This window comes from Melitaea cinxia, chromosome 30, assembly GCF_905220565.1.
Source record: "Melitaea cinxia chromosome 30, ilMelCinx1.1, whole genome shotgun sequence".
NCBI lineage: Eukaryota > Metazoa > Arthropoda > Insecta > Lepidoptera > Nymphalidae > Melitaea > Melitaea cinxia.
The window spans coordinates 6,125,530-6,151,134 of NC_059423.1; the positions used below are offsets into that span (position 1 = coordinate 6,125,530).

The 25,605-nt window shown below is 36.0% G+C and overlaps 1 protein-coding gene and 1 non-coding gene across 2 annotated transcripts in view; one reads left to right on the forward strand and one right to left on the reverse strand.

Annotated features, from left to right (window-relative positions):
* Positions 1 to 11,094: 11,094 nt before the first annotated feature.
* LOC123668313 (fatty acyl-CoA reductase wat-like) overlaps positions 11,095 to 25,605 on the reverse strand; it is a 65,247-nt gene continuing 50,736 nt past the window's right edge. The window contains exons 4-15 of the mRNA XM_045602073.1: positions 22,928 to 23,043; positions 20,662 to 20,784; positions 19,133 to 19,317; positions 17,904 to 17,987; positions 17,616 to 17,725; positions 16,841 to 16,926; positions 15,859 to 15,974; positions 13,871 to 13,993; positions 13,310 to 13,429; positions 12,917 to 13,107; positions 12,329 to 12,395; positions 11,095 to 11,314 (exon numbers count right to left, since the gene is read on the reverse strand). Coding sequence (XP_045458029.1) covers positions 11,212 to 11,314; positions 12,329 to 12,395; positions 12,917 to 13,107; positions 13,310 to 13,429; positions 13,871 to 13,993; positions 15,859 to 15,974; positions 16,841 to 16,926; positions 17,616 to 17,725; positions 17,904 to 17,987; positions 19,133 to 19,317; positions 20,662 to 20,784; positions 22,928 to 23,043 — 1,424 coding nt within the window. The 3' untranslated portion in view covers positions 11,095 to 11,211. The remainder of the gene's footprint in view (positions 11,315 to 12,328; positions 12,396 to 12,916; positions 13,108 to 13,309; positions 13,430 to 13,870; positions 13,994 to 15,858; positions 15,975 to 16,840; positions 16,927 to 17,615; positions 17,726 to 17,903; positions 17,988 to 19,132; positions 19,318 to 20,661; positions 20,785 to 22,927; positions 23,044 to 25,605) is intronic.
* On the forward strand, positions 24,763 to 24,835 carry Trnav-uac. The gene has a single exon. It is a non-coding gene; the product is annotated as a tRNA-Val (tRNA).

Genomic DNA, 25,605 nt, shown 5'->3' on the forward strand with positions numbered 1-25,605 from the left:
CAATTTCATGGACGCCTTTCCTTTCTCCTCGACGAATTTAATAACATCGAAATCGTTATAATCCATCTACAAAACGAACGAAAAAATAATTTTTTTAATGCAATATTTAAAAAAAAAAAACTGTAAAAATTTTAATGTCCGTGTGACCGTTGTGACTCTTTTCCATATAATTTTATATTTATCCTTCTTTAACTAGGAAGTTACATATTAGATAAAATATAAACCAAACAATATATGCTAACTATGATATAATGTAACTCGGGTAATTTCTAATCATAAAGTTCTTTATTTCCGGAGAATTTGTATCAAAATTATTTTAAAGCGAAAAACAATAAAAATTAACTTAAAAATTAAAGATTGATTAAGAAAATGAAAGAATTATGTATGTGTTTTTTTTTTTTTAATTATATCTTAGAATTAACCTTTGTATTTAAACCTTATGGGCGCGAAGTTAATTATTAACCAATTAAGTAATTGGCAGTTCTACATACCGTAATGTGTAAGTCACGATGGCTCTAATGCAAAGAAATAAAAGAATGTATAAGCCTTTAGTTCTATTTAAACACAATGAACTATTAATATTCAATTACCGAAAGTTTTAATTAACGTTAAGGTATGAGTACATGAATGTTTCATTCTTTATTATTATACACATTTATATAGAAATCAGAGTTTTGTCATCATCATCATCATCATTATCATCATCATCATCATCATCATTATCAGTCTTTGTATGAATATGTAACAAATTCATAAAAAAAATTGGTAATATCAAAAATTTGTTTCAACAACACCAATGTAGATATCACTTATAATTATTAGTTTCGAATAAATTCGAATTAATTCGAAATTAATTTCGAATATAGTCACAAGAAATGTCCGTACTTTTTTATATAATATATTTTTTTTATAGAATTTAGAATGACAAACATTTGTATTGGCCATACAGGTTTTTGCCGTGATCTGGGTGTTTGTGCAGTCCCTGTGGGTCTCCCCACCAGTTAAGCCGTCGGTCCCGGCATGAACAAAACTAACTGGACAAAACTAAAGTTATGTTTAGCAACCAAGTCATACCAAGACCGGTATCGTTTGATGGTACCCTACTCGAAGTCGTTCAGGATTACGTTTAACTAGACCATAACATCCAACTGATGAGACCGATAGGAGAATTCGGTTGGGCTAGGCGGCGTTTGGTCGAGTTTTCACTTCGAATATTCCACAATGGTTGAAAACAAAAGTCTTCGAGCAATGCATTCTGCTTGTGTTAACATACGGAGCCAACACGTGGACACTGACGAAAGGACTGGCCCACAAGTTTAAAGTCGCTCAACTTGCAATGGAACGGGCTATGCTTGGGCGTTCTCTCAAAAATTAGAAATGAGATTATCCATGAGAGATCGAATGTAACCGACATAACCCATAGAATTAGCAAGTAGAAGTGGCAGTAGGCAGGTTACCTGTGTCACAGGACTGATAGTCGTTGAGTGGAAATACGTAGAGTGGATACCGCGTCTCAGTCTACGTAAAATTGCTGGAGTAGGCTGGATGAGGATTGCGGAAAACCGGGATGCCTCATGCAAACTTGGGAAGGCTTATGTCTAGCAGTGGATTGCAATAGGTTGAACTGACTGACTGATTGGGTGAGAATGTCGTTTTTATGAATGACAATACCCACCCGCATACAGTTCAGATAATATTTGTCTGTTTTCAAGGAGTCGGTATTCACGGAGTGACCAGGACAGAGCCCCGACTTAAATCATATTGAGCATGCATGGGGACAAACTGGGACGACGTGTACGTCAGCGTAATCTACCACCACGCTACGTGAAATGAAATAAGCTCTAATAGAGGAATGGCAGAATATTCCGTAGCATCTCCTCTAAAACCTAATTGACAGCATGCTAAATCGTATAATAATAGCAGTATTCTGAACTCGCGGAGGCAACAGACTAATAAGCGTAAAAACGGTACATCTGTAACCAATCTACATTTACAAAAATACTGGAAAAACTACGCATTTCATTTCTTTTACACTAATTAAAATATAATTATAAATTTTATATTTTTTAAAATTAAATATGCTGTGTGGCTTTTTCTTTTTTTTTATATCACTAGGTCGGCAAACAAGCGTACGGCTCACCTGGTGGTAAGAGATTACCGTAGCTTATAGACGGCTGCAACACCAGAAGCATCGCAAGCGCGTTGCCGACCAAATCCCCAATCCCCCCAGGAGCTCTGGTCACCTTACGCACCAACAAGAACACAATACTGCTTGAAAACAGTATTATTTAGCTGTGATCTTCTGGTCTAAGGTCGAGGTACTACCCCAGTCGGGCTGCTCCATATTTTTAGCAGGAATTTTCCTTCTGTGCCCTACCTCAGTTGGCTGCTCCATATTTTGAGCAGGAATTTTCCTTCTGTGCCCTACCTCAGTTGGCTGCTCCATATTTTGAGCAGGAATTTTCCTTCTGTGCTCTACCTCAGTTGGCTGCTCCATATTTTGAGCAGGAATTTTCCTGCTGTGCCCTACCTCAGTTAACTACCTTTACCTCTCTTCCCGTGGTTGTTGTAAGAGACGACTAAGGGATAACACAGTTCCACTACCACCTTAAGACTGGAACTTATAAAGCCGACCGACCGCGGGATAACCATCCAACTGCTGGCTTTGAAATAGATAGACTGACAACACACATGAGTTCACGCCATTTTTGGCGCGAACTTGGAGAGGCCTATGTCCAGCAGTGGACTGCGATAGGCTGAAGTGAAATTAAAATATCATTTAGGACAAATACTTTAAAAGATATTGAAGATTTGGTGAGTAAAGTCACTACTTATATTTTAGTGATTTTTTATGTATTATTAGATGATTCGCTAGTTGTTACCCTCTTTTGAAAGTGAAGTTAAAATAATCGCTACGTTTTTAAAACAAAGATCCAAATTTCAACATTTATTTTTTATTCCATAATTTCATGAGACTTCGCGAAATTATTAGAATACTTAAAAAAGTTTATTAAAATTGGTAAAGCCGATAGATATCAAATTGTGGCCTGAAAATTGTCAGTCAGTCAGCTCAGCCTATTGCAGTCCACTGCTGGACATGGGCCTCCCCAAGTTCGCGCCAGACATCCCGGTTTTCCGCAATCTTCATCCAGCCCACACCGGCAATCTTACGTAGATCGTCGAAATGATGATTTGCTAACCGACCCTCTTTCTTTGCGGTCCAGTTTATCTCTTGTGACGCATTGAGTGGCTGTGATTAATTGTAGATTTGAATTGAAGTCGTTTTTTTATTGTTTGACGACAGACGTAATTATATAAAATGTTGTTCCTGTATTATCTAATATTTACGAGAATGCCAGACGATATAATTTTTATATGTATCGACATGTTATATAAAGTATTCTTCTAAGTCTGTAAAACAAAACGTTTATAAAAAACATGAATATTGTTACGTACATTGTACGTTGTATTAAAGTTACTAATGACCTTTCGACCTCAACCTATTTATTTAAATAAATTATATTATTCGTGAATAATAATATCAATTAAAACTCGTTTTATTTTACAAATACGTAACTACGGAAATGTACTAATTAAACATAATATTTTCCATATGTGCTATTGGACGTTACTATGTTCAAGATATTTTCGCTTTGCAAGCATCGTTAAGCCCGTTGCGCTCACCAAACTTTCACAGCATTGCTAAAATATTAACATGAGAAAATAATCAATGACTACGTATTATTATAGTAGTATAGTATAGTAGTAGTTCCTGCGACTTCATCCGCGTGAAATTTAACGAAAAGGTCATGGTAAGTTCGCAGAATTGTAAAAGAGTAATAAAATAAATACATTTCAAAAATAATTAATTGTAGTTTAAATTACTCTTTATTACATCAGCTATATCTCAGTGAAAGTCCCATTAAAATTGGTCCATCTGTTTCAGAGATTAGGCGGAACAAATAGAGAGCCAGACAAATATTGTAAAAAATGTTATTTTGGCCGTACCGTGTAAACATTGTAAGAATTCTGTAAGCATTGAGTGAAACACTCTAATTTTATTTATTCGTCTCGATCAATTAAAAGAATAGACCAGAATAGACCAAAATAGAACAGAGTAGAATGGAATAGAACGGAATACTTTTTTTTTAACGTGGGGAAAATCTTTCATGGACACCCTCCGACGAGAGGACACCGCAGGGGAGTCGGACTCTTACTGAATAAAAACTATTCACATGTGAGCAGACCTCCGCCTAAGTGGGGCGAGATGGAGTCGCGTTAGCATGCACCACCTCGCCCTGGCGGCCGGCCCGAATGAAAACATCCGGGCCCCGGCACACAGAGAGGGGCGGCACCCACAAGACCACCCCCGATGACGCGTGGGGTCTCAAGCAGCCGAAGATCCCCCGACCCTCCAGCCGGCCACCCCACGTACTGCAGAATGGGGACACATATCCAGGAGCGTCCCCCCAGAACGGAATACCTAGTCCAGCAATAAGTTTTGTTACAAATGAAAAGGCATTTTTTAAAATGAAGTAATGTTATATTATTAAAATTTATACCTACATATTTATTAACGTCTCAGCGAAAAATAAAAAAATATTCTATCCGAAATGGCCACCTTTAGCTTTTATACAGGCCTTTAATCTGTTTGGCCACGAATCTATGTTGTTTCCAAGGGAAATTTCGCCACTGCTTGCTCCAAAAAAATTTTAAGTCGCCATGTCGTTTAGGGCATACCATGTAGTCTAAAACTGACCATAATTTGAACTCTAAAGGGTTGAGGTCTGGGCTAGATGAGGGCCAGTCTTCAACTCTTATAAAGTCCGGAACGTTGGTTTCAAGCCAGACTTGGGTAGCTCGTGCCTTGTGACCAGGTGCAGAGTCCTGCTGGAAAGTCCACGGTATATTTTTAAAAAGTGTATTGCTGAGAGGTTTCACAACATGATCCAAGACTGTATCTTGATATTCTTTGGCTTAAGTTTTCACTCCTTTTTCACAAAAATGTAGTTTTGTGACTCCTTGATAAGACACGCCCCACCAAACCATCACTGACGCAGGATGATGACCACGTTGTACCTTTCCGACAACTTGAGCAGTTTCTTTAGAACTGTGAGCGTACACTTTATCATTTTGCTTATTGTAGTGTTCTTCAATCGTGAAAATTTTTTGATCGGTAAAGAGGATATTTCTATGCCTTTCACCTGCGTAACGCGACAGAAGGCGTTTTGGTCGATCCACTCTCTTTAATTATAAAGATTGACTTAGGGCATGTCCTGTATATCGGCGATAAGCACCGAGCTTCAGGTCTTGTTTTATAATACGCGACAGAGTCCTAGCGGGAATCTTCATTCCTCGCGATAAGATTTTTTGCTTCCTAATGGGGTTTCGACGAATTTTGGCTTTAACAGCATTAACCGCCTTTGTAGTTCTAACAACACGCGGCCGCCCCGATCTTTTCTGGTCTTCGACAGACGAAGTGTTGCTGTATCTGTTGATAGTACGATATACGAACATACGGTTGATACCAAGCTTTTGAAGTGTCTGGATCATGATCGACGGCTCCATACCCACTTTGTGCAAGGCGATCACTGCAATCCTATTTTCTTTAACACCCCGTTCCATATTGTAATTTGATAATGAACACGAAAAATATGTGAAATGGCGCAAAATCGAAATAACTTTTTAAAATAATATACGTGTTTCAATTTCAAAATAATTAAAAAGTTGAAAAAAAAAGTTTTTATGTAACAGTATTTATGGCCAGACTAGATAGAGAAGAGTAGAGTAGATTCGAGTAAATTCTAGTAGGATTTAGTAGAATTTAATAGAATCGAATGGAATCTAATAGAATCGAGTAGAGTAGAGTAGATTCGAGTAGAAAAGAGTATAACCGAATAGAATCGAATAGTCGAATTGAAACTCGATTATAAAACTGAGTAAAAAATCGAAAATAAAATCGATTAGAACATGTATTGGAAAAACGAAATTCGAACAGATCCCTAGGGTGGTGTCATGATAAGGAAACAAAGATCTTAGTTGCGACTAGCGTGTTTGGTAATTTTTTTCGTCTTCCTACTTCCGTTATATTACTTGACGATGTAATTGACGTCAGTTTTTTTTTTTTTTTGTTTGCGAGCATACAATTTCAACAATTACATATGTTATTTTTGTACTGAACAATACTATTCCCTGTTTGTGACTCCGGCACGACGCAAAGCGAGACTTATTGTCCCCGTTCGTTTAATTTCCGTACCGATAGCTTTACTAAGATATTTGGGTAATTCTATGATTTAGTGCAATTCGGACAGATTTGTAAGAAAATTTTGAAAAGCTTTTTTTCAACACTCACAAGAATTTTTACCAAGAATATAAACTATTTATGTGATTTATACAAAATTATACGCATTAGATAAATAGATATCGACTAATGAAAATATATATACTAATGAAAACTGTGGATGTAGATGATGGAAGGAGGAGGGGGGAATCAGGTTTTATTCACGTCTAGATCGTACAAGATTTTAAGGACCTCTTTTTATCGTATAGAACCTTAAAACATATGAAGGGATAAATATAATATCACATAGAAATAAATGAAAAATTCATTACCTTATAATTAAAAATAATTTGTTTTCTAACTCAAAAAAGACACTGAAGGTAATGAAATTTAAGCAACTAAAATATAAATTTCAGTCAGTAACCCGTCATGATTATTTTAATTCCACGTGGCAGAAATAGTTAAAGAGCCCGTTGATATATAAAAAAATATTTGTGGGCTCCTAGGATTGTAGGAGGTTTTCATAGAATCGCATGTCCATGAATTTTCAAAATTCATGGACATGCGATTTGTATGAAATCATAGAATTACCCATTTACTGGTCAGTTATTTTACGAGAACTTTCCGAGTGTCGGCATTATCGCTGCGACGAATTAATGCATGACGTTACTTGCGTCATTGAGAGTCTAATACATTATTTATTACAGCTATTACGTGTATTTTCATAATAATAGTGGCAATGATTCGAGTTTTTTTTTATTTATACTTGTTTTTTTTTTTAACGACTTGCAAATAAGGAGGAGGTTCTGAATGTAATTTATTTAGTTTTTTATACAAAGAAAGATAAGAGAAAATTAGAAAGTGAACTAAAGTGTTTTTTAGGTAGCAGCGGGTGGATATGAGTCCCCCACCCGGTTCAGCGACTATTATCATGTCAAAGCCGAACCGCCAAATATCTTCGGATGTGTTCCGGTTCGATGGCATGTAAGCCAGTTCCCCTATATCCTATCCTTTCCCTATGCGTGTGTCAGTCTTTGGTTCTATACCAATGGCACGGCATTTTGCGTGGTGGAGCATGTGGCGCTGTTAAAGGGTCTAGGGTGACCCGATGAATAGTCTCGCCTCTGGCCGCCCGGTGGGCCATCCCAGGTGGGTATGGTTAGGAGGCTGTCCCGCCGCCACCGAAAAAAGCTCATTAGCTAATCACCGTGCCCGGAGTGGGAGACTGATGTGGAGCGTTAGCTAACGAGTCGGTTCGGAGGCCCTTCCATCCCTCCTGCCAGCGACTCACTACTCTCTGTCTTCGAAACTGTCTTGTGCATGGTGTACTCATTGCCAACGGGACTGCCGGATTTGCCTCTCGAACCTTTCTTATCCCCCGTTTTTCTTCTACACACTCTATAAACATATTATATAACTTCAAACGGAAAAGTTTCTGATGATTCTACAGTGGCTCCCCTTTCCACATTCGATGTGGACCTCTTCAACATAAGGGCATAAATCATATAACATAAATGCCGTCCGCTACCACCTTGAGACGGCAATCAAATTGTTATATTTTACTTACACCTTCGTCCAAAACGTTTCCTAATTTGTATAGGAAAAACTAATACGATTATTAAATTGATTTTTAAGAGGACGGGTACCTTTGTGGGGCACAAACTGAGCCTACTAACAGCTATATACAGCGCCATCCCATTTCGTCTGGACCAATTTGGAATAACATTTTCCCTAAAATTTGTAATACTTTGTTACAAAATATTTTGAAAAGGAAAAATAATAAGGAAATTGAATTATAAAAGCGACAGCCGAAGGTTGCAAAAAAAAAAGCAAAGTTTAATTAAATTTAAATGTATCATTACAAAGTTATAATTAATGAGACATGAGAATTGTTCGATGTGAGAAACAAGAGTGACTTAAAATTGAAGAAGCATCGTTCTGGTGGGGCATCGGGTTGTGTTGCATTCTTCGTGTTGGGTCTTTTTCACACGGCGCGACGCCCAGGTGGGAAAGTTTCGCAACAAGCTCCGGCTAACGATTCGAGTCGTAAGGATGTTTCGGAGAAAACTCCGGTCAGAAAATCCTGCCCTAGAGTGTTTCGTAACAATTGCATAGATAGTAATAAGGAATTTGCATAAATAAAAATTGGGGAATTGCAGACACTAGGAGAATTTCAGAAAACGTTATGATTATTAACTTCAAGCGTTTAACAGTTCGCTTGGCAAGACAACGCACGTCAGTATATCCAAATAAGTATTTAATTATTTAAATAATAAAATAGAGTATAACTTTTAATTTATTTAACAACTTTTTGAGTGCTGCTGATGACACTAAAATCATTACCAATGCAAATATAAACGTTTAATAAAATTTAAAATTTCCTGAATTAAATTGATCCACTTATAAATATACTAGCTGACCCCGTAAACGTTTTTTAGCCACATACGTTATTAGCCCCCTTAAACAACCCCCTTTTTATAACTTAGGGGTATGAAATATAGATGTTGCCTGATTCTCAGACTTACCCGATATGCTCATAAAATTTCATAAAAAACGAAGGAGTATGGTAAATAACATTATGACACGAAAATTTTATATATCTGATAGGGAAAATGCATGCAAAACGGAATATATGTAGTCAACAACTTCTTAGCTTTTTACAATAAAATCAATATATTAGAAACTAGTGGGCTAGTTATCTTTTAAGGTCGGTAAGCAAGCGTAGTAGCCTACCTGATAGTAAGCAGTTACCGTAGCTATACAATACCAGAAGCAATGCAAGCGCCATGCTGCTACGTGTTAAGAAATTGTTTGTTGGGTTAGAGAGTCACCCACAATCCCTAACACAAAATATATGATACAATGCCAACACTACCCCTGATCCTGGAGTTCTCTACCTTACTCATAAAAGGAACACAACACAACTCAGCACTGTATGATTTAGCTGTTATCTTCTGTAAGGTTAAGTTTTTCCCCAGATGAGCTGCTCCAGATTTTGAGCTGAACCTCAATAAACCTTTTCGGATGTCACTCTCACTCTTACGTTTTTGATCGTATCCAGACTTTGAGTACACTTCGAGGCATTAAGCATAAACGGTTTCCCATGTACGAGAAGGATTAGAGCTTAATCCACGACGCTGCTCCAATGTGGGTGTACATGATAACAACCGGGACCGATACCTTAACGTGCGTTCCGAGGCACGGTGGGGAGACCCACATGGGTTACTTTACTACCAGACCAGAAATAAATATTAGTATAAACACAAATATCCACTTCGAACGGGAATCAAACCCGCTTACGTCGGCGTTTAGGCGCCGCGGACACGGCACACACACTATTACACAAGAGCGGTCGTTGCAATACACAAGCACGTTACCAATTCTACCCAACCCTCCCCAGTAGCTCTGGCTACCGCACTCACTAAGGGATCACAACTCTACTTGAAACCAGTGTTATTTAGTTGTGCTCTTTTGTAAGCTGTGTGTTTGTGTGCTGTTTTGTGTGTGCTCGTTTGAAAATCGATTAAAATTTAATTAATTTAATAGAACATTTTAATTTTGAAGTAAAACTTCTTTATGCAAGCTTGACTTGCGGAGTATGCTCAAAAATTCGATTTTAAATTGAACGACATAAAAAGATTCAGCTTTCGAATAAAAAAAGAATCATCAAAATCGGTACACCCTGTAAAAGCTATGAGATACCACACATGAAAAACACAATCGAATTTAGAACCTCCTCTCAGCTTTGGAGTCGGTTAATAAAAGAAAATATTGTATAATAGAATAATTTTATTTCAATCTCTTTATCAATACTTTTTACAATATTACATAATTCTCAATTAACAAAATCTCAATTGTCGACATTTCAAAACTAAATTTTTCACAAAATATAATGTAAATTTACATACTTATTATAGCCATAAATGCCATATATATTTATAGCCAGATATGTTACGAACTACTACGTTTTTTTTTTACATATTTATATAAATTAAATTAAAATGGACAAGAAATATTTATCAATAGGAAAAATAAATTCATCGCCGACCAGAACATTCAAATTATTTACATAATAATGAAATTAGTTTACAATTGGACGCGTAAAAAAGCTTAAAATGATCGAGTAATAAAAATATACAAAATTCCGTTCAATACCTAACCGCTTACAATAATCTCTTTAAGTTATAATTATATAGATTATTATAATGAAACTTTTTCGTATTTTATCACGCTTTATTAGTAAAGTTCTCCGGTGACCATGTTTGCTGTAAAGTATCCGAAACGTCGAGCATTTAAAAAATGAAAAAAAAAATTGTTTCAATATAATAAGTAAAATTCGCGTAAACATTAGAAAAGTATATAGGTATATTAGATGGTAGACACCACTTTTCTTACAGAAGACAGAGAGTTTTCAGCTCTAGGGGTGTGCGACTTGTGAGTTGAATTCTAATTGAAGAAAAATTTGGTATAATATATATTTATCTATAAGTATATGTATAAGACGTCGATATATATGTCGAAGACGGCGTTATTCTAACCATCGTCAAATGCTGTACAAGTAAAGAACCTCATAGGAAAACGATTTTTTTTCTCGTAGATGTAATGTTTTTTAATATAAACTAGCGACCCGCCTCGGCTTCGCACGGTTGTAAAAACTATCAGTGTTCCTCTACTATATTACGCATGTATTATACATATAAACATTCCTCTGGAATCACTTTATTTACTAAAGAAAACCGCCTCTCATTTTTTTTTGTTTCCATTAATGACATACCAAGATTGTTATGAAAAAAAAAAAACGATTTTTACACAAAAAAAAATATGGCGACACAATATTTACTAGTAAAATATAAAATTATCCAGATATATCTGTAATATTTGCAGATATTTACCCATATATCACGCTAACGTTAATCTATTTAGTATAATAATCAACCCATTATAAAAGAAAATATCCTTGTGACTAGAAAGTAGATTAAGTACAACACTAAGGAGTACGTCGCTATTTTGATGAGCTGATGCAGACAGTACAGCCTGAAAAAAATAAAAATTGTCACTAGAATTGAGCGTGTGTAAATGATTTTCTATGACGTTATACTTGGAAATCTGTATTAACTTCAAAAATCAAAATTAATCTTTGTAAATTGGAGATTGATAATTATTTACATTTATTACATTATTATTTTCAACGGGGAAATGCTGCCAGCATTCTTGGCACAATTCCACGCGGACATGATTTATACCAAAACTATCTGTAAATATTTAGTTGTGAATTGTAAATATGTATAATATTTTGTATAAATAAAATTTACATTAGGCACTTACAATAATAAAAGAAAAAGTGTGTGTGTACTTATGTACGCACGTAAGAAGTTATACTTCATTGGCTAGCTAACTTCACGTTGCTAACTTCGTTTTCATTGACTAGCTAACTTCAAGGTGTCGATTCTTTGTGACGGTGCGCGCGCATCTTAAGAATTTACTCTCATTATTTTTCCTACCGCGCCAAAGAAGTATAACTTCGATAATTAGACAATTTTATTGTTGTCAAATCACTATTCTCGGTGATACATTTGGTGAGAAATCGGTGAGTTAAATTATATCAACTGTTGCTTCCAAAATAATTTTGACTATATTTGCAAAAACCTTAACAACTGTAATGTTCAAAATCATAAAGCAAGATTGATTAAGATTGAAATATTGCGATTATCGTGCGATTATCGCTAATCAACTGCGTTAAGTAATAAGGTTATTGTACAATTTGATATTAAAGCCATTAGCACCGTCCAAAATAATTTATTTGTAAGAAAAAAGCCAAGGAAACGTATGTTTATAATTGAAAAAACCAAAAATCGGTTTTTTTATTTGTTCGATAAACGCATAATAATTTCTTTTTTTTTTTTTTGACTATTTAAAACAAATAGATGAAAAAAGTAGAAATAAAAATTAAAAAGGCTAAAAAGTTACATCGTCGCATCTGGAGCTATAGATAAGTTATTTTTAATCTTTGATTAAGTCACAAAAAAGCGTATGAAAAATAATAATGACCTGTTCCATTTTCTTCTCGCTTCCGGTAACGTTGAGAGATCATCTTTCACCAAGTACACCCTTAGACCTAGAAATAAATATTACAGTTATTCATAAATATAAATAAGTGCACATATTGAATTTGTACGATTTTTTATTTTTGTGTTACCTAGACATAAGGAAATTCTAAACATTTTTTAATATCATATCAGAAATCGACCGTTCCAGCGGGGATCGAACCTGCATCTTCGACTGACCGTGTCGGCGCTCTAGCCAATTAAGCTATGGAACGATATATCCGCTAGATCGAAATTTTTGATATGACGATTTTATATTCGGTCTAAGCGACAGCGATCCCCCGCTGGAACGGTCGATTTTTGATATAGTAGGGAATATATCCGCCATCCCGCAATGGAGCAGCGTGGTGGATCAGACTCCGATTATTCTCCTACGTGGAGAAAGACGCCATGCCCAGCCGTGGGACGTAACAGAATAAAACAATCAAAATCTCGATATACTTTTATCAATAAAACCTTTCAATTCTCTACATCTACAGGTTTTCCTCAGTTAATAGTTTACCAAACAACATTCAAATGTCGATACGCTTACCCAACAAGAAAGTTTCCGCCATGTAATCCCAAGACATATCTCTCAAGTTGAAGGGAAACACGGCCCGATCACCCTCAGATGTTCGAGACCACATTCTTTGGACACCAATGTCTTCGAACCGCCAGTCTTGGGTCGAGAAGTAGAAGAGGATTTTGGCCAGTTTGGTCACTTTCTTGTAAAATTGTAACATCCTGGAAGATATTTGTCCATTTCTTAATTTTATATTGCTTTGACAAACAAGCGTAAAATTCGCACAGTACAATTTTTAAGGTTGGTATACCTCATAATTGTTAAATCATATCAGTATAATATCAATTTTGTTTATTTTCATCCATTTTTTCTATATGTCATTAGGCTATAATACGTCTTGTTATAACGTTTATTTCTACTCACATTCTTCTTCTTCCAGTCAGAGCGCAGAAGAGATCGATGAGAAGAGCCGGCAGGTAATGTAGGAAAAAGTCGTAAAATCTAAAGAGTTGGTACGAATTTGTCGGGTTCAAACCGTAGTACCTGTAATTAGAAAAAAAAGTGTGTGTCAGCTTCGATGCACAACTGGAGTTTACTCTCTCCGATCGAATGTCTAAATAGGCACAAAAAAGGCTTATTAGTCTAAGAAAAAAATTAATACCATACGAAATGGTAAATAAACAAATGAAATTTCATTTCTTTTAGATTAGTTTTAAGCGGTGTTTACTTAATATGTTATATTATAGATTCGAAGGCACTTTAAATGTTTTTTGAATTACCTAAAACTACTTCACGCACGCTTGACTTGGGGCGTAAACTGATGTAACGATATCGTTACGAAAAGTGTGATCTGACGAGGCTAACGGAAGTTAAGAAGGAGGTATAAGTTAGTGAAGATAGAAAGAGAGAGTTTTTCAAAATAAATAAATAAATTATTATTCTGCAAAAAGCATACATTCCTAAATAAGTTTAAAATCTACTCACCATACGGCTTTAATTGTTGGAGTCTGTACTCCATAATGTCTGTTGAATTCGATGAATTTACTCCAAGTTATGGGATTCTGACTTCCAGACACGAAATTGTAGATTGGGATGTGAGATGTTTGACTGTAAGAGAAAATTATTTACAACTTATCTATTGATTTTTCAAATCTATACAAATAAAATTGGGGTGTGTGTTTGTAATATTAAAATAACCGCTTTTTCATCATTACAGCCTATACAGTCCACTGCTGGACATAGGCCTCCACAAGTTTAGTCGTCTAGTATATATATATATATATATATATATATATATATATATATATTACTTGCCTTTTACGACACCCACGGGAAGAGAGGGGGTGGCTATATTCTTTAGTACCGTAGCCACACAGTAACCGCTTTTTACTAAATGCATATAGATGTATACACGGTACATATACCCAAAATAACTTTTTTTTATAATTTTTGTCTGTCTGTCTGTTTGTTCCGGCTAATTTCTGAAACGGCTGGATTGATATATGGAACAATAATTTTATGTTACATTACACGTGGACGACCACCAACCCGCCTGCCCAGCGTGGTGACTATGGGCAATGAGCTCATGAGTTCACGCCATTTTTGGCGTGAATTTGTGGAGGCCTATGTCCAGTAGTGGACTGCGAAAGGCTGCTATGATGCTGTGATGATGATGACACCTGGACGAAGTTGCGGACACAGATCATATTTAATAAAACTTGATAGGAATAAGTTTGTTATTTTAAAGATTTTAAAAATAACATGGTTTTCGTACCTCCGTGATCAGGTTCTTACCTGCATTTGGCAGTAGTTTTTTTTTTATATCACTAGGTTGGCAAACAAGCGTACGGCTCACCTGATGGTAAGCGATTACCGTAGCTTATAGACGTCTGCAACACCAGAAGCATCGCAAACGCGTTACAGACCGAATCCCCGATCCCCCCAGGAGCTCTGGTCACCTTACTCACCAACAGGAACATAATACTGCTTGAAAACAGTATTATTTAGCTATGATCTTCTGTAAGGTCGAGGTACTACCCCAGTCGGGCAGCTCCGTATTTTGAGCAGGAAATTCCTGCTGTGCCCTACCTCAGTTAATCATCATTACAGCCTATACAGTCCACTGCTGAACATAGGCCTCCACAAGTTCACTCCAAAAATAACGTGAACTCATATGTTTTGCCCATAGTCACCACGCTGGGCAGGCGGGTTAGTGACCGCAGTACTGGCTTTGTCGCACTGAAGACGCTGCTGCCCGTCTTCGGCCTGTTTATTTCAAAGCCAGCAGTTGGATGGTTATCCCGCCACCGGTCGGCTTTTTAAGTTCCAAGGTGATAATGGAACTGTGTTATCCCTTAGTCGCCTCTTACGACACCCACGGGAAGAGAGGGGGTGGCTATATTCTTTAGTACCGTAGCCACACAGTACACCTACCTTCCTCAGTTAATATCATCAGTTAATATATCAGTTAGTATAATATCGAAACCTGAGAAAATTAACTTCAAATTTTTGAATTTGTTTGAAAAAAAATATCATAGGCAATAATAAAATAGGTCTAATCATGACCGACTAGACCTTTGTATTTGATTTGTATTATTTTAAAAATGTAAAGTCTGAGTAACATCATTTTTTACTACCTCAGCCTGTGACATCCCACTGCTGGGCATGAACATCTTTCTACCATTTAGGAAAAGAATAGGAGCTTAATCCACCACGCTGATCCACTGCAGGTTGCCGGACGTAGTCCCCACCATGAGTAACGATCGCTGTCAGGTGTTTATGAGAATAACCGGGACCGACAGCTTAACGTGCTCTCCGAAGCACGGTGGTAAGACACAATGCCAGACATTCAGAAACAAATGTGTGTATAAATACGAATATCTAATCAAACCCACTAGTGTTTAGGCAGCCACACGTACCACTACACCGGAGCGGTTGTTTAAAGAAATCAAGAAAAAGTTAAAGAAACTTACTTTTCTTTAAAGTCATTAGCTGTGTGGTAGGTTGATGCGATGATGGCGTTGACAGTGAGGTCGACGGGTACCATATCCGCCACCTTGTTAAGATCCATGTACATCGTTCTCAGAACCTGTAGTAATAATTTATTTAACATTTTTTTAAATACAGAATTGTATAAAATATTACATAATGCCCCAAAAAGAATGAATAATCCTGGAATGCCTAAAAGTACAGCTATTTTTTATTTGATTATGTTTTGACATTAAAAATACATACCCAAGTTGTTACCCTTCTACTATTACTTACCCCTATTTACATTTACATTACATTGCCCGTTTAGCGGCAATACAACGTTTGCCAGGTCATCTAGTATATATATATATATATATATATATATATATATATATATACTAGATGTTATATATATATATATATATATATATATATATATATATATATATACATATATTACACCATCAGAAAGTAGCTATTCGAACAAACAAAAAGCCGACCGACTTTTTTTAAAAAGCTGATACTTGGATGTGAAAATTTTCGATTGAAAATGAGAGTAGTTTTTTGATATTGAGGTCAAAATAATTATACGAGATACTTAACTGTCAATGTCCAATGTGAATTTTGCAGTACCACAAAACGGGTATCTTAATTGTAAATTCATTTACGTTATCAAGTAGCTACGTATACTTGGATTGCAAATGAACATTTCAATTTAAATATGAATATGAAAAAAATAGTTTGTTCAAGAACGCTTTAAAAGCACTTAAAAAAAGAAAGAAAGAGAGAAAAGATCGTGTATGCTTTGGACCACACGACTGAAGTAAAATTTCTTTAGCACCATCTAACTATAGCTCCCTCTCAAATTCCGTTCGCCTCGCCCGATCACATGTTTCGTAACGCTCTCGTCATGCATTCACCAGCTTACTCCCTAATTCAAGCGAGCGAAAAAGAAGTTTTACAAAAATAATCCAGAGAACTTACTCCAGTGCCAATGCCGACAACCAACCCAGTAGGTCCATACATGCTGTCCGTCCATCCTCTGACTGGCTCTTCATACGTTGAAATAACTGTAAAGAACAATGTTGATGTGTATCAAGTGATTAAATATAATGTATTTAAAATTATGTATATGTCTTTTGTGTACTAAATTTTTGTTGTAAATTATCCTGCATTATTTGCGTAGGTATATCAAGTAAGTTGGTACCACTGAAAATCTTCGAGAATAGTACTGTTGGCTGCATTTTTTTATTTTTTTTTAAACGAGCAAGATAGCAAACAGTCGTACGGCTGATCAAATGGTAAGTAATAACCGTAGCTTATAAACGCCTGCAGCACCAGAAGCATCGCAAGCGTGTTGCTAACTCTATTTCCAATCCTCCCCAAAAAAAAAAAAAAAATCCTCCCCAGGAGCTCTGATTAACTTACCACAGGAACACAGCTCACCTTGAGAGTAGTATTATGCATATATAATATTTTAATGAGATTTTCTTCTTTTAACGTTTAATATTATTTTTTGTTTTGTCGTATTACTATAATATTTGTTTTTTTTTTATTTAGCATGTGGATTTTATATAATATAGGAATCTTATGTTTTTTTTTGGTCATTATTTCGCTTTTTTATTTTTTTTCTTGCATATGAACTTTTTTGTTTCATCGTTCAATTTTGTTTTTCTATCGTTAATGATATGTGTGGCGTGTTTTTAATCATAGTTTTTTTTATTGTTATTAAAGTAGTTTCTAGTATAAGGTGACTTACTTATAGAAGGTCGAACTATACATATGGGCATCCCTTCGCCATACACCCTGACTGCTTCCTCGGCCACCGCTTTCGTGAAACAGTAGGTATTGGGTCGTTTGCCTAAAAGCCTAGAAAACGTTTTTAAAAATCGAATTAGAAAAAAATATATATTATATACCAACATATTGATATAAAACATATAGCGGAATTGGCGGATTTGAAGTTTACCGAGTCAACAAGTAGATTCGTGCGAAAAATGAAAGTCAAAAATGCTTATAAAATAGAATTGCTTACGAATTTACTTACGCTGGAAGAATTGATTCAATAATGCTATCATCTAATTGAGAGACAGCATTCAACGCTTCTACACTTATCGGTGGATCGTAGATTCTGGAAGAAAGGAACATAAGCTTACAAATAAATTTCGCGTGTCAGCTCCAATACGCGACTCGAGTTAACTCCTTAAGATCGATTACTTGATGATCTGTTCTTTTTTAACCGACTTCCAAAAAAGGAGGAGGTTCTCAATTCGACTGTATTTTTTTTTTTTTTTATGTATGTTACATCAGAACTTTTGACCGGGTAGACCGATTTCGACAAATTTTCTTTTAATCGAAAGGTGGTGTGTGCCAATTGGTCCCATTTAAATTTATTTGAGATCTAACAACTACTTTTCGAGTTATATCTAATAATGCGTTTTTACTTGACGCTTTTTTCGTCGACCTACGTTGTATTATACCGCATAACTTTCTACTGGATGTACCGATTTTAATAATTATTTTTTTGTTGGAATGGGGATATCCTTAGTTTGGTACCATGATAAGGAAACCAGGATCTGATGATGGGATCCCAGAGAAATCGAGGGAAACTCTCGAAAATCCGCAATAACTTTTTACTGGGGATACCGATTTTGATAATTTTTAATTTAATGAAAAGTTGATGTTCATCATGTGATCACATTTAAATTTTATCGAGATCTGATAACTACTTTTTGAGTAATCTTTGATAACGCGTAGTTGCTTGACTATTTTTTCGTCGATCTACGTTGTATTACTTGTCGATGTAATTGAAGTCGGTTTTTTTTCGTTTGCGAGCAAACACAATTATTTAATCGAAAGTTTGTGCTTGTCGCATGGTATCATTTAAATTTTATTTAGATCTGACTTGATCGACTATTTTTTCGTCGACCCATATTGTATTACTTGTCGATGTAAATAAAAAATATAATATTTATTTCGAAATTTTACTATCATTTCAGCCTACAACCGTCCACTGCTGGATATAGGCCTCCACAAGTTCACGCCAAAAATGGACTGACACGTGAACTCGTGTGTTTTACCCATAGTCGCTGGGCATGCGGGTTGGTGACCGATGGTATTTCTAATAATGCGTATTTACTAGACTATTATTTCCTCAACATACATTAACTGGTCAATGTAATTGAAGTCGGCTTTTTTTTCATTTGCGAGCAAACACAATTATGTTTGTTTTTTTTTAACCCAATTATCTTGAATTCGATTCAAATTAAGACTTACTTCTCTTCAATACATTTTAAATGTGTATTCGCAAAAGCTGTTGATACGTGTGTTATGGCGATGAGGTTTCTACACTCTTTAGCTAGCTTGATAATCTCCACCGTGCCTCTCACGTTGATACCTGTTGCAATTGAGAGCTTTTCGTCAAATTTGACAGTCGCCGCTGAGTTGATTATTATCGTTACCTGAAATTATATGAAAAAATCGCTGAAATATACTTACGCGTAACTTCTAAGTACAACAAATTGAAGATTCTTTTTGATTTACGTGGGTGTATATTGTTGTTAGGACAAGATTTGTATAAAAGAACATTTAAAAAAAAATTATAGGTCCAAGAAAAACTTGTTCAGTACGAAATTCGCCATTCAGCTAGCTTATCATAGTAATATTTATCTATTCCAGACGGCTGTTACAAAAACACAGACATTAAGTTGCCTTTATTAGGAAAAGATGGCTTTTATAACTTCCAGAATACTAATAAAATAAAAAATTAAAGACGCCGCGTTGGGGCAAGGGTTACAGCCATGGATTGTACCTGTTGCGCTGGCGGTTGCGGGTTCGATCCCCGCACATGACAAACATTTGTATTGGCCATACAGGTGTTTACCGTTGTCTGGGTGTTTGTGTAGTCCTTGTGGGTCTCCCCGGGGTGCCTCGGAGAGCACGTTAAGCCGTCGGTCCCGGTTGTTATCATGTACACCTGATAGCGATCGTTACTCATAGTAGGGAATGTATCCGCCAACCCGCATTGGAGCAGCGTGGTGGATTAAGCTCTGATCCTTCTTCTACATGGGAAAAGAGGCCTATGCCCAGTAGTGGGATATTACAGGCTGAAGCGTATAAGCGTCAAAAATTAATATCATATGAATTATGACACCGCTCCAATGTAGTCGTGCGCATGCGTGCCTCGGCGAGCACGTTAAGCTATTGGTTTTAGCTGTTATCATATACACCTGATGGCGATCGTTACTCTTAGTAAGGAATATATCCGCCAATCCGCAGTTGAGCAGCGTGGTGCATTAAGCTCCCTAGTCCTACATGGAGGAGGATTTTTTTTTTTTTATGTGGGGAAAATCTATCATGGATACCCTCCAGCGCAGGGGCGCCAGAGGGTTATGTCAGACTCCTACTAACTAAAAAACCACCACGTGTGACCAGTCGTCCGCCTGGGTGGGGCGAGATGGGATCGCGCTAGTATTCGCCACCTCGCCCCGGCGGTAGGCCCGGGCAAAGGATCCAAACCCCGGCACAATGATGGGGTGGCCTCACTCACAACAAGGCCACCCCTCAGACGTGTGGGGTCGTGTCGTCCGGCCGGCCGAAGTTCCCCGACTATCGGCCTGCGACCCCACTATTACGAGGGGGGAGGAGGCATACCGTCTCCTCCTTGCCGCCGTAAGTCTGCGCTAGAGTGGGCCAGCAGAGGCGTCTACATGGAGGAAGAGGCCTAAGCCAAGCAGTGAGATGTTACTGGCTGAATCAAGCATATGAATTATAATCTAATCTAATACGATTAATAAAATCCTTACCCTCGACTTAAGAAGTTTTCGATCTCCGTCACTTAGCCCTAGTCCAGGCAGTTCCATATCTCCAACTATTGGCACAACTTTGTGTATACCCTTTGGGTTTTCCTCGTGAGCCCTTTGAAAGACCTGCAAAATTAAAAGTTATTCGATTACGCTAGAAAAGCACTTTTGAATTATATTACTTAACTAGCAATAACCGTTAGAATAGAAGTGCTGTGTGGCTACGGCACTAAAGAATTTAGCCACCCCCTCTCTTCCCGTGGGTGTCGTAAGAGGCGACTAAGGGATAACAAGGTTCCACAACCACCTTGGAATTTAAGAAGCCGACCGATGGCAGGATAACCATCCAACTGCTGGCTTTGAAATACACAGGCCGAAGACGGGCAGCAGCGTCTTCGGTGCGACAAAGCCAGTACTGCGGTCACCAACCCGCCTACCCAGCGTGGTGACTATGGGCAAAACACATGAGTTCACGCTATTTTTGGCGTAAACTTGTGGAGGCCTATGTCCAGCAGTGGACTGTATAGGCTGTAATGATGACCCGTTAGAATAATTCGAAATATTCGAATATTCGAATTTAATAATTTATCAATCATGTTGATGTTGTTTCAAAATTAAAGCAATGATATATATAAAATTATTGATTAATTTATTTACAAAAACAAAAGCAATAATATTTTTTTTTAGTAATGGGGGCCGGTAGAGCACGTAATTATATATAAAATGATATATAATTTATGTGGAGTAATTGTGAGGTTTTTTTTCTAAAAAGGGAGGCAAACATCTTAACTTTAGCGTATTAATATACACGAGTATGATAGTGAAGAATAATTGGGACTGTAGATTCTGTAGAGAAGAATCACCAAGAATATCCGCATATTGCTCGCTGTATTGATTTTATTTTTTGTTTTTGTTAATGATTACACTGCTATATACTCCTAAAACCTTAACCGAGTTTATTTTAAGGGTTTTTTTTTATAACAAGAATGGGGGCAAACGAGTAGAAGCCATCTGATGTTAAACGGCCCCGTCGACCATGGACATCTGCAACATAAGAGGAGTTGCAGGTGCATTGCCGGCCTTTTTTTTGTGTAAAGGTGTAACACTTTTCCGAATTAAATTACTTTGACATGTTTATTTTTATTTAATATAACCAAAATAGTTGATAAAAATAAAACTTAAAATTTAAAAATTATAATCTATAAATATTTTTGTACATTTTCCCACCATATGTGTGTATACATACCTGTAATTGACATGCATACTATCTTAATATTATATAGAATGACTTATTGTAATGTAATTTTTTGTTACTTAGGACCTTTTATCTATAACAAAATTAAAAAAAGTTTGAAAGTTTTTTCTGATAATAGTAAAATATGTAAAACAAAAATTTTTAACAATTTTTTGAGAAAATTGCAAAAGTAAAACTAATCATTACTGTGAAAAACAACACAAAAGTACACACACTCACACACATACACACACAAAACAACATGCGAGTACTTGCTTTCACTTCGCTTATATACTTCACAAAATATTCGTCAATTTTATTTATTTATTTGCACTTTCGCACACTAATATATAAAAATAGAATCTGCATCAGTTGCAACAGGCGGCCTTATCGCTAATACAGCGATCTCTTCCAGGCAACCTTTGGGCAGAGGACTAAATAAGGAGTGTGGGATGGGGCGCAAAAATGTTATGTAACATACATATGAACATATTATAGTCACAAACGTACATGTACAGCAAATACATGTACTTACATATACATACATTCAGATATATACATATACATATATATATACATACACATACATACACAAATACATATATATCAATAATAATAAAATGAATCAATCAATCAATAATAAAGTCAATAGAAGAAAGAAGAAAAAAATCTTTTAAAAACAAATTTGTTTTGATGGTAAATATTTCCAAACTTTAATAATTGTCAACGTTTTTTATTTTATTTTTTTCCAAATTTTGTATTTATAATCCTTGTTTTATTATTGTGTTGTTATCTTTGTATACAGACTAGTATTATTTTTGTATTTTCGCTATCTGAACGCAAAGTCTGATTATGTAACAATAAACTAATTTTTGGGGAAGACACTGTGACCTGTAACACAGCTTTTAAGCTAGCACGGGTCGCTGGGCTTCTTGATAATGTAAACTACATAATTTGAGCAAAATAAAAAAATGTTTATAATGCTGTTATGTTTGTAAATAAATAAATTATTCATCTATAGTTATAGCGACTCACAAAGTCATCAAGCATGTCGTGTATCCTCGTCATCGGATCCTTGCCTTTCTTCGGCCGAACTAGAACGTATATTGTGTCAAGATCGCCACAGGAACGCAGCAACTTCTCAATTAATACTGAAACAAACGAAAAAATATCTGTTTACAATTGCTACCACCTTGGTACTTAAAAAGCCGACCGGTGGCGGGATAACCATCCAACTACTGGCTTTAAAATACACAGGCCAAAGACGGGCAGCAGCGTCTTCGGTGCAACAAAGCCAGTCCTGCTGTCACCAACCTGCCTGCCCAGCGTGGTGACTATAGGCAGCACACATGAGTTCACGCCATTTTTAGAGTCCTATGTCCAGCAGTGGACTGCGATAGGCTGAAGTTATAGTGATATAGCTAATTATTTTTAATTTTTTATATATATAGATAACAGCCAGCTGTTACCTATAATATAAGCTTTAAGCTTTCCTTAGGAACAGACAAGCGTCTGTGCGTGTCATAAGATATTTATATTTAGATATTTATTTAAACCTAGCTGTAATTGACTTTTACATGTTCAACGTGATGCCTTAAATTGACATAACTTTGTTATGTATGCACCGATTGACACAAACAAACACTAAATGTCAAATGAAGCGTACCGTAATATATTAGTGAAAACGACATCTAAATCTGATAAGCCGTTTCTGATATTAGCGTGCACAAACGTACAGACAAAGAGACAAAAATTATAATAATCATTATTTTGTGTGCTATTTGCAATGATAAAGGTCCCAATAATATTCTTTCTCATATATCTTCCATGTACAGACAGCGATCTGTTACATTTGTTTTATATTTATTAATGATGATAAATAAGCCCTTGTTATACAACGGCTCATATAAAGCAGAAAATATCCTTTTAAAAATTTGGAGCAGCCTGATGAGGAACTACTTCAACCTTACAGACGGTCACAGCTAAATGATACTACTGTCAATTTGTGTAGTGTTGTCTTTCAGCGCCGACTAAGATAGCCAGAGAGAGGGTCGTAGGTCGTGGCAATTTGCTTGTAACGCTGCATGTGTCGCAGATGGCCATAATATATGGTATCCGCTTATCATCAAAAAGATTGTAACCTTGTTTGCCGCCATTGTAATATAAAAAAAATACCAGGACAAGCATTTTTCATGTCTTATAGAGATGAATTTTTTGTTTTCAGGATCATTTCCGCTCATTTACTGTTCCGATATAAATAACAAGCATCAGTTTATGTTTTAATATTATGGGACAAAAACACGTACAAAAGAATTATTATATACTATTGACCTCTGTCCGTCCATATTTTTTACACTATAAATAAGCACTAACATATTATACATTAAAACCTTCTTCGAAACACGCTGCATCTTATGGTATAAGTATTATTCCGATCGGTTCAGTAGTTTTCGCAGTATAGCCGAACAACAAAAAAACGGCTCGCTATTTATTAGTATAAATAGAAGATTTATATTTATTTTAGACTAGCTGACCCGGCGAACTTCGTACCGCCTAACACAAACTTTATCGTATGATATTAAAGTTCAAATTGACTTTTAAGTATTATCACAAATCTTTTGTATGAGAGTATAGAAAAGTGTTGTTTTTAGACTATTTCAGGAAATTTAATTTTTTTTTTTTGAATTTTTCTCTCCGTAAGAATCATCCTCGTAATTCAAGGAATATTTTAAAAAAAGAATTAGCGAAATCGGTCCAACCGTTCTCGAGTTTTGCGCTTAGCAACACATTCTGCGACTCATTTTTATATTATAGATTAATCATTTATCAGCAACATATACATATGAATTATTTTGAATAATTATGTATATGGTTCCGTGGTGTAGTGGTTATCACATCTGCTTTACACGCAGAAGGCCGCCAGTTCGATCCTGGCCGGAATCAAGAATTTTTTAATTTTTTTTAAACCTATGACTTATGCGTTATGCTTGTAACTTTGTTTTCTTTGAAGATTAAATACTTGAACACGACTATTAATTTAAACTAGCTGTACTCGTGCGAATAATTCTCACTAAATAAGTAAAAAATTTACCGACCGTCAATCATGTTGACGTTTGTCAATGTGTCACAGAAAGAAAAACATGACTGCCAAAGAAGAAGAAGACTTCAATCGATTCCACTACGAAAGTTTTAAAATGTGCACACTACATTTTTTTTTATTTGAATCTGGCCCGCGTTCACATTCTCAATTTAATATATGGCCCTCTGCAAAATTAAGTTTGACACCCCTGCTCTAATCGTTCGTAAGGAGTAAACAAGTGTATAATCTATGGAGTAAACTCCACTCACGTATCAGAACTGTCACACACACTTTCTTGTATATATTACGGTAAATAGTTTAATATCTGTGTACTATATGTGCACATTTCTTTATATATTTTACAATGATAGAAGATATTATTATATTCATCCACAATCCATACGTAACATTCTTTTTTAGCAGACACATTAAAAGTGTATTTAATACTATAAATGATTTATTTATACCAACTGCTTATATTACTTTTAAAGTAATGGAATACGTCCTGAAGAAAGAATTGTTACACAATTCCTACAAACACAAGCTTACAGCAAGGTATTTCCTGTTGTGTACGCCCAATTTTAATACTATCTCTGAATTTGCTTACTAGAGATGGAATTTTGACGTAAGCTTC